Consider the following 10,661-nt stretch of genomic DNA (forward strand, 5'->3'; position numbering starts at 1 on the left):
CGCAACACTTTTAACAACAGCCAAGTTAACAATGTGTGCTACAGTAACGTTACAGGAACGTCTCAAATTCCCCTCGCCCCTCGCGACACAGTAAAGGCAGCTGGGAGAATGTGTCTTAAATCACCACGCGCAAAAACGAAACTAGCTAGCAGCAGAAATTTTATCTTCACCAACTGTTTACCAACAGCTCAGGATATGCGGCAGGTCTTACACCTACACAGTTACAGAAATCCCGCTGTCATTTTGCAACACATCGTGCAACGACAAATGACGCGCCCCCATCACTGCTTGAAAAATAACATTTGAATATATCTGATAAAACCGTAAGACTCTGCGAAACGACCAAGAAGCATTCTATATTTCCGTGCAGCCCAAAAGCAACAGACACTACCAAACTTTCGATCAACTTTTTGTAGGAGCCCGCCTGTTATTCCCACAATCCTCTTCAACCAAAATTCACCATGGAATGCGGCAGCAAACACTGCGAAACAACTGTAAAACTTTATTTATTTATTAAATTACGAGCTGATTTATGACTTTTTGATAGGCATACAGACGAACCAACCTAAGTATTACATTTTGTAAAATACTACGAGTCATGTTGTCTGATGTATGTGCGTTTTCCGAACAGCAAATCAACAAGTAATTTCAAATTTGAACGTAGTTTGGCAGTTTCCCTGCATAACGATGTTAGCGGCAAATCCGACCACAGACAGTTAAGCTTCCATAATGCTAGTGAGTAAAAATCACTTATCATAAATACAAAAGGTGCTTTCCGTTTCTTTACTCACCCAAACTGTTTGTAGAGGAATTCATAATCCGAAGTTTAAGTTGCAGGAAGCTTCTCTAGATGTAAAGTCTGGACTGAGGTGTGTTTTCCATGCTGAGAGGAGTGTCAGAAGTCACACACTCAAGTCTTCTGTCAATGTACTAGTTTTAGCAACATAAATTCCGGAAACACTGACAGTTTTCCTGTAAATAAAGCATTGTTGCTCATTAAACAATAAAAAAAATATGTTTTCAATTCGCGTGGATATCAAAACATTGTGTTAAATTGTTAATTGTAATAAAAATGTAAAAGAAAAAAAGAAAGAAAAAGAAAAAAACGTTGAGTCCTCAGCAGTGTCTTCCGGAAAGGAGGTAGCTCATTGTGCCTAGCTTGACAGTTCACGGGAAGACACCAGAGATACATCATGAATGTCAAAAGTTGCATCTGTTTACTCCCTCCAGTAGTTATTTTTTCCAGTCACTATGACTCAGTGAAGAGTATCTACATGTAGGTTACCAGAAGAACGTAGTATGAAACTCTTTCAACAGCGTTTTCGGCCAACATCTCAGCGCTTGTCAAAATATGAGAGTATTTGTTCGGAAGGCATTTGTCACCACCACGCGGCAGGGTTGTTTAGTGCGCGCGCTCAAGTGGGTCTGTCCTATGGTCTGTCCCAGTAACACCCTAATAATAATTAGAATACACTTTACGTGACCAGCCTGCGGGTGTCAAATGGAGGCTTCTTCTGCTCAGATTTAACTACGGTTATGTTTGTGCTCCCAGCACCTCGTGTCTCCTTAATCCAGTGGTCATTTAGTCTCCAAAAATACGGATGCAACTGAGAAAACATTTTGGCCTGCAGAGATTTTCTACTCTTGTCCCAGTAATTAACAATCACCAGTTTAATCCATCTAACTCTGCATTTCAGCTGTGGTTTGATATGGGCATAACACCAGTTAATGATTTATGTGGAACAGGAAATCTTTCTGTCCTTTGTAGACCTGTCCACCAAATTTCACCTGACAGTATCTCCCTTCTTTCCTTTCTGTCAAATTAGACTTTTTCAATTTTTTTCCTACAGAAACATTAACTGGCATTCTTCTTACTGTAGACCCCAGTCAGAAAAAGAATATTTCATATGACTCCATGGATTCTGTTAGATCAATTTTCCCCATTCAAAGCTGCTTAGGAGCAGTCTCAGGGCTCACCATGGGTGATGACCTGTGGGAAAACATCCTTCATCTAGTCCATAATTCTTGTGTTTGTGCCCAATATGGGCTGAAATTATACAGAGACTTTACTATACTAACCACAGATTGTCTAAAATTCACCCCAGTGTTTGTGGGTATGTCAAACTGAAAGCATTGAAAGAACAGCTGATCCAGAATTTCCACATCAGTCAAACAAAAGCTACAAGAACTATTTTATTTATTTTTTGTATTTTTTGCAGAATTCAATGTATCATCGTTTTTCTCTATTTGACAAGATTTTCTGATCACTACTAGTCCAACAAATCCAATTAATCTGTCAATGACAGATTGGCTTTAAAATTTAAATGAATGTTGAGCAGAATTCAACAAAGTGCACACCAGTGGTTTGTGGAACAATAGTTTCCGCTCATGTTTCTGTTGTTCGGGGGAAGCGAATGTCTGCAGAACCAGGAAGTTCTACCGGTTTTTCAACATGGAGGCGTCCATAGTGAACCGTCTGTGAAGGAGACTCATTTCTTCCGACGTTCTTCGTCATTAGTGGTGGGTACTGAATAAAGGAGATATAGTTAGATATGTCACTACAGTACATTCTGTATATAGGTCATGTATTACAGACTAATCCTCTGATATTGTTGATAATAATTTGCCTGACACTTTGTCTTAATCCCCCCTCTTACATGACATGCTAAACCTTGTCCAAAAATGTGTCTGTATATTGTTTCCTTAGCTCTTGGTAAACATTTCTACGCGACAGACGCTGACTGAAGAAGGTTTCTGAACGACTGTTTGCACAAAACGGTTAAACACCTTGTATTCAAGTCAAAATTCTCCTGTTCCTCTGTCACTACAGTCATCTTCCACGACAAAAGCCATCGCTCTGGGAGTTGTCTCTGTTGGAGTAAAATAGGAGATATATGTGCTGTATAAAATTGCCAAGTTTCATAATGTAATTGAGTCAGTCTGAATATTTTTTAAGATAATCAGAGGCAGAATAGGGGCGGGTCTTTGCCCACCTCGGGTAGGAAAAACACCGTTGTCTCAACACTGCCCATGTCTTTCTAATTATTCTGGTGCTGTCCTCTTCTCTCAAGGTCAGATTTATGGTCTGACCATGAAGTGTGCGCGCTGCCTGCTTCAGGTGCAGTGTCTCAGACTGGTGGACCAGCCAGCCAGATCGGCTGCCCAGTATGGCACTCTGCTCCAGTCAGCCTCCTTCAGTCAGCCCCGTGTGCTACACAACACCCAGCACCAGGTAAACCTTAATTTCTGTAAGTAGCATCTAAACTCAGACCTTCTCTGAATCATCTGCAAGTCGGGACACATCCAGTCCACTAAGCAGCACTTATTGAAATGATTTCAAGTCCATGTCTAGAAATTCCACATGCAGAGCCAAACCAATAAAGAATATATCCTGCTATGTGTGTGTCTGTCCAAAGCCTGATATATCATATTCCTCTGTGCCAAAAAACACATCAGAGTATCAGAATTAATCCGCCGCTGAAAATAGTCCCCAACAAATGCACTGTTTCCTCCAGTGTGAGAAAAATTTGCTGAATACCTACAGCAGCCAACTGTTTTAGGAAGTTATTGAGCTATTTTGTAGAACTATAGCTAGTAGCTGTCCCAGGCACAATAACAGGAAGAGAGAATGTATGTTGTATTGGATATTGATGCTATATATAAAAATGTCACCTGTAGGTGTTGAGGCAGTTTCATACCAGCCCAGCCTGCGCCAAGGGTCGGCCTGTACCTGCAGAGTTTGTTGATGAGAGCAACAAGAAGAGGGACAAGTCTCTGATCACCCATGATGACCTGTTCGAGCAGGTGGCCAAAGAGGTCAAAACCAAAGCCACATTTAACAAGGTGGTGGATGTCTTCATCAAAAGAGACATTAGACGGCGGGGTCATGTGGAGTTTATCTACGCTGCTCTGAAGAAGATGCCGGAGTTCGGCGTGGAGAGAGACCTCACCGTCTACAACAAGCTTCTGGACATTTTCCCCAAAGAAGTGTTTGTGCCCAGAAACTTTATCCAGCGAATGTTCAACCACTACCCCCGACAGCAGGAGTGTGGTGTGCAGTTACTGGAGCAAATGGAGAACTACGGTGGGTGTCTTACAAGATTCAATCTGTTAGTGGAATTCCTGGAATACTATGGAATTTAAAGAGAGTTATTCCACACAGGGAAAGGCAGGGATCTGGATACACTCTGTCATACACTCAGGGAAATATTTATACATTTTATAGGAAAATAGTGGTGTCTGACTGTCTTCATTTTAAATTATCTTGTTTCAGGTATCATGCCCAACATGGAGACTAAAGTCCTTCCTGGTCCAGATATTTGGAGAGAAGGGCCACCCCATGAGGAAGTATCAGCGCATCATGTACTGGTTCCCCAGGTTCAAGCACTTAAACCCCTTCCCCGTCCCCCAGCAGCTGCCAGAAGACCCAGTGGACCTGGCTCGCCTCAGCCTGACTCGCATCGCTAATGACTTGGACGCAAAAGTTACCGTCTACCAGGTACAGCTGTAGGCTTTGTATGGGACTTGGATGTGTGTGTATTGAGTATGGAGCTGGTGTCAGGATGTGGTTAACCTAGTTTAGCATAACAAGACTGGAAATGGTTAAACAGCTAGCCTGGCGTCCAAATTCAAAAAGACACCTACAGTCGCAAGAAATAAATCAATCCTTTGGAATTATCTGCGTTTGTACTGCACCCAGAAAGTATTCAGACCCCTACCGCAATGTCTCAGACAGAGGTATTTATTTCAAGCAGTACGCTAGCAGAGAAAAGGCATATATACCTCCAGGCACCACATGGTTGCAACACTTTTCCTTACATTACTTAAGTAAGGGTAAAACATGCAGATTGACACTGATGAACACATCATAATGGAAAAAAAAGCTAATAGGATTATAAGGCTCTTTGTGACGCATGTATTTGATTTTTGGGAACTTTTTTCAGTGCCACTACAACTTTTCTTGATACAAGTATACCAATGCCAATGTCAGAGTGGCTGTCTGCCTGCTGAAGCTCAGCAGAGGTTGGGTGATGCAGGAGTACATCTGGACAGAATGATTTCAAACGATGGAAAATCCACTTTTTGGAGTCAGTGCACAGACCTTAACTCAACAGAGTTGGTGTAGAATGAGCTTAGAGAGCTGTTCTCAGAATATATTTGAACTGAAGCAGTTCTACAGGAAGACTGGTCCAAAACTCCTCCTGAACGTTGAGCAGGTCTGATCCACAGAGACCAGAAGAGTTTGTGTGAGGTTATCACTGCCAGCAGAGGTTTGACCAGTTAGTCAATTAAAGCGTACAGTTTTTCCACCAAAACTGTAAATGTTTAATGGGTGTTGATTGATTATATTTGTTTGTGTGATATCAGCTTAAGCAGAGTGTTTGTCTGTACTTGTGACTTAGCTGAAGATCAGATCATATGTTATGATCAGTGAATGCAGAAAACCAGGTCAAAGGGTTCACTGACTTTTTCTTGCCACTGTGCCAACATCTCTAAAGCTCATTTACATATTGTATATTGTTTGTTTAATCTGTGTGCAAACTGCTATTACTTGCTTTTCCCAGTGCTTCAAACCACAATTTTACCTTAAGGGGAATTCGCCACTTTTTTCAACTGCAGTCTTTTCTCATCATCCATTCACGAGCTCTCTCCATAGCTTTAACTGCGATTCTTACTCAGGGTCCACTTACATGGCTTTTTTTCCTGAGCTCTCAGCCACAATCTTAACTCAAGGTCCACTCACTAACCTTTTCCAGAACTTTCAACCACATCCCACAGTCTTGACATGCAGATGAAAAAATGTTTTTTAATGTTTCTTTATTTCTTTTCTTTTTCTTGTTTTCTATTCTTTTTGATTTTGCTGTTGCTTTTTATTTTGGTAAAACTACAAAAGTTGATCCTGAACTTTACAGTTTCCATGACTGTAATTTTACTTATGAGAGTTATTAGGCCAAATTGTAAGACAAATTTCAATGTGGTTATGATTGAGGAAAGTTCAGTTTTCACTTCAGCTCTGTACAGTTGAGTCACAGAAAGGAGCAGGATGTTTGGGGAAATTACCAAGTATTCTTCTTTGTTGTGGACATGAGGATAAGCGTGTGTGGCCTTTTATTCATTTTATTTTATTTATTAACTTAATTGTCGTCGATTTGATCAATCAAACAATCTGTCTTTGCCAAGATTAATGTCTGTTCATTTGTTCTTCCCACCAGCTGCCCTGTACAGATGTTACAGAGAGTGGAGAGGAGGTAACACTTCCACATATAGTAGGTATGTAAACAACTTGTTTCACATGGTTCGATAGGATTCCTGCTGCTCACTGAATTTTGAGAGTTGTGTCTGAGACAGGTTAAGTCAGGGGATATAATATCTTGACAAGTCTAAGATTATGATTAAAATTTTCCATCTTGCTGTAGTCTCACAGAAACCTATCAGAAATAGTTTTCTTTGACCAGAGAGCCAACAGTCACAAACCAGGAAATTGCATTTTCATCATCTTAGTCATGAAAAATAAAGTATTATCTTAATACAATGGTGGGATCGTATCCATGTATACCCCGACTTGAGCTCACTGTCTTTGTTTCCTTTCCTTCCTGTGCTGACACCAGGTATCCAGAGCCCCAGCCAGATGGAGCTGCTGGCCAAGCATAACCCAAACAGGCCAGTGTTTGTGGAGGGCCCCTTCCCTCTGTGGCTCAGAAAGACATGTGTGTACTACTACATCCTCAGAGCTGACCCCACACCGCTTGATGAGAAGGTGGGAAAACCGTGTTGTTACCCATTTTTACTCTTAATTGTTCTTAATGTTATGTAAAATCAGTGTTAAATAGTAACTAGGTTTAGATAGATTATCTTTGACGAAAACAGTCTAACACAACATTAACATATTGCTTCTGTCTGACCCTCACAGTCTGGATGTGAAAGTACTGTGTGAAGTAACTAATTAAACCCTGCAAGAATTACCTGCTAATTGTCAATGATGTAAATCACGGAACTTCATGATTTCTTACATGTTGATTATAAGAAATTAATAATTTAATAAAAACTAAATCCACGTGATACTATAAATGTGGAATTTCAACCAGGAAACCAAGCTTAACTGATCCCACAGACTAAATTTCGATGAGATTCTAACCTTTATTTTAATGGCAATTGATGATTTCAACACACAACATTCCTACAGGATCTGCTAGACAGAGTCTTTGGCAAAAACACTTAAGATATAGACTTAGACTTAGACTTAGACTAGACTTTATTGATCCAAACTAGACTTTATTGATCCAAACTAGACTTTATTGATCCAGACTAGACTTTATTGATCCTTTACTCCCATTACAGTGTTGATGTAAGTCTACAAGTGAGGTGCTACTACAAGTAATGGCAGCTTAATTCTACCCAATACCTGAATTTGTCTATAAATTTAAGTCTAAGCCTGTTTTGAATGTACAACGATATATAAAGGAGACAACAGTAGTATTCAGTAGTATTGCTGTGATGTACACAGATCAGCCACAACATTAAAAACACTTATATGATTTTGCATAGGTCCCCCTTGCACCACTAAAACAGCTCTGACCCATCAGGGCTTGGAAACAGGACCTCTGAGGGTGTCCTGTGGTGTCTGGTACTGGGATATTGGCAGCAGATCCTTTTGGTCCTGTGGGTGGCAGGGTGGGGCCTCCAACATCTGGCTGGTTCCGGTGCATCCCACAGATGTTGGATTGGTGGGATTTGGAGGTCAGGACAACACCTTGGGCTCTTTGTCGTGTTCCTTGAGCCATTCCTGAGCAGTTTTTATGGTGTGGTTGGTGCATTGTGCTGCTGGGGGAGGCCCCTGCCATTGGGGAGTGTGTTTGCCATGGGGAGGTGTGCTTGGTCTACAACAATGTTAAATTGGGTGGCATGTATCAAAGTAACATCCAGATGAATATCAGGCCCCAAGGTTTCCCAGCAGGACTTTGTTATTGTAAAGAGATGATTGATGTTATTCACTTCACCTGTCAGTGGTTTTAATGCTGTGGCTGATCAGTGTATTTTCCAATCACCAGTGGCAGTACTGAGCACTGCTGAGCAGCTCCGCAGACTGAGTCAGAAAGAAATCTTGCACTCACCGATTTTACAAGGTTTACATTGACTTTAATGGAAGAGACCTTTCTTGGTTGCACTAAAGTATTTTTTTTTTTACACCTGCATATGTTTTTTTCCCACTCTGTAAGTCACTAAGAAGATTGTCATTACACATTTTTGAGCTTCTCGGTTATTGATATGTCCAAGTTATGGGAGTTAACACTCCAGAATGTCCTGCATCAGGGCTGCATCAATATGATCCAGAATGGTGTTTCTTACTTATGGAAAACACTTTGGCCCAATCTTAGCAGTAGAGACACCAGAATGTTGTTTGACCAGCTTACTGAATTAACACTTGGTTTCAGCTGACTAAATCTGACAGCTACAGTTACAGCTACAGTTTACTTAAAGGATCAGTCTGTAACATTTTCTGGTATCTATTGGAATATAACATACATAAGTATGTTTTTATTAGTGTATAATCACCTAAAACTAACTAACAACTGAATACAATATCTAAATATAGCTATATGAATGCACCTCTTCACTTGACAGACCAGTTGATGCAGTAGTTGACACCATTTTGTTATTATTATTCAGTTCATTGCAGTCTGCGTTCTCACTATTAGTTGCCCCTAAATCTTACGCACTGCTCCTTTAATAGCTAGAACTGTGAGCTGTGTAGGAATTGAGGTCTTTGTGTCTCCTCACAGGTAGAGGAGCCCTATGATCCAGAGAGATGTCTTGACTACCCCCTGCAACTAGACCTGGATTTGGACTGTGACCTTGGAGATGACGAGAGCTTTGATGTAGAAGACCGTAAGATATTTGCAGCCCTCCTTGCGTACTCTTGTTTATCAGAAACCATCATGTTCAGTGTGTGATTCCGCTATTTTATGTTTTGTGTATCCAGTGGATGAGGGCCCAGTCTTTGCCATGTGTATGACCAGTCAAGGAGACCAGGCCACCCTCAACCAATGGATCTCTGGCCTCCAACAGAACAACCCAGTTCTGGGTCAGGTCCCCACTTTGTTTCGTCTGGACGCTGGGCCCCGGGAGCTGCAGGGGGCAGCTGACACAGAGTCAGGCCACTCCCACAGGCCTGAACCAGACACCCAGAGAGAGGAATCACAGCCTGAGGAAGACTCTGAGGTTACTGTGGAAGAAGACCTAAGGAGGAGCCAGGGGATGAAACAGTGAACAGCAGTCAGACTGTGTGATTAAGACTGACAAAGAAAAAAAATCATGACATACTGACTATAGCTGATTTAGTTGTATTTGATGTATTTGTCCAGGCTGGTAAAGAGCCAAACAAGGTAGCACACTGACTCAGCACAACCTGAGGAGGACTCTCAATAATGTTAGTAAGCTTCAGGAGTCAAATAAATGAAATTAAAACTGAAGTGTGCTTCCCCCATTTACTGTCTATACAAGTCTGCATTTGAAATTATCTAAAGTAATGGTTCCCTACTTGGGAGCCAGGAAATCGCTTCAGTTTGAGGGGTCACAAGCCAAAAGAGGTTTGTCTGTGGTAAGGATGATTTAAAGTGGCAAAAATAAATCATTGTGCATCCATTCAGACATTCAGCCTAATAGCTATTGGGTGACACTCATTGAGCTTTCACCCAGGTATTAATGGTGTATCATGAAGATAAAAACCATTTGTTTTTATATTTACATGAATCCAAATATCCTGTCACTAAAATCACTGACAAATGACTCATTGTTTAACCATTACAACTCAGTTCATTAGTATGTATGGCCGCTCTTACCAGCTTGTCACACACATATCTGCAACAGTTTATATGTTGGCTAATAAGAAACAAGAAATGTCTCCAGAAATGACAAATCTGTGCTTGAGCTATATGCAAAGAAATGTCTCAGTGTAACCAGATTTAAAGGACTATAGTGACACTTTATAAAATATGCTCAATTGCTTTCTGTGTAATAGTTAACACTCTCACGTCTGTGGGCTGAATAAGAAACTACAGCCAAAAGACAGCTGTCTAGCTCTGTCCAGAAAACAGACACCTTTTAATGATCACTAATTAAGACATCATCTCTGTTGTGTGATCTGAACAAAAAGAGCAGCAATTTGTGGTTTTAGGTGGAGTTATTTGCTGGAACTGTTTCTTGGCAAATAACAGCTTGGTGCAGTGACTGTGTGCTAAGTAAGTCTTGTCATATTAATGAGTTTGCTAGCTTTGGTACCATCATGTCTTTACAAACCAACCAAGGACCAAAATCACTTCAGCCTTTGTATGAGTTGAACAAATGAGATATAATGTGTTCATTTGTAAACTTCAGAGGTAGGTTAACTACTATTAACTACAGGCAGAGTCAGGCTGTTTCCCTCTGGTTATTGTCTAAATGCTAAGCTAAGCTAACCAGCTTCATAATGAATATAAAGACATGGAAGTGATATTAACCTTCTCATCTTACTCTGCAACAACACAACAAAGTTTACCTCCTAAACTCTCAGACTATTCCTTTAATACCAGTACTGGCCTCAAAGTCAGGCTCTATACCTGTTCACATGTTCAACAACAAATATCAGAACAGTGTCTGTTTAATACATCTGTTGTACAAGTCTC

General features: G+C 40.7%; 2 protein-coding genes across 2 annotated transcripts in view; one reads left to right on the forward strand and one right to left on the reverse strand.

Moving 5' to 3' along the window:
* The window catches only part of eml3 (EMAP like 3), a 54,646-nt gene extending 53,696 nt beyond the window's left edge, over positions 1-950 (reverse strand). Inside the window, 1 exon segment of the mRNA XM_051075489.1 lies at positions 792-950. Coding sequence (XP_050931446.1) covers positions 792-816 — 25 coding nt within the window. The 5' untranslated portion in view covers positions 817-950.
* Positions 951-2,388: 1,438 nt separating this feature from the next.
* On the forward strand, positions 2,389-9,470 carry ecsit (ECSIT signaling integrator). Its single transcript, XM_018671127.2, is given in 9 exon segments — positions 2,389-2,520; positions 3,072-3,232; positions 3,679-4,084; positions 4,274-4,305; positions 4,307-4,498; positions 6,213-6,270; positions 6,609-6,757; positions 8,781-8,886; positions 8,981-9,470. Coding segments are annotated over 8 exon segments (1,371 nt in total). The 5' UTR covers positions 2,389-2,520; positions 3,072-3,091; the 3' UTR covers positions 9,268-9,470.
* The last annotated feature ends 1,191 nt before the right edge of the window (positions 9,471-10,661 follow it).

This window comes from Lates calcarifer, linkage group LG14 (genome assembly GCF_001640805.2).
Source record: "Lates calcarifer isolate ASB-BC8 linkage group LG14, TLL_Latcal_v3, whole genome shotgun sequence".
Lineage (NCBI taxonomy): Eukaryota > Metazoa > Chordata > Actinopteri > Centropomidae > Lates > Lates calcarifer.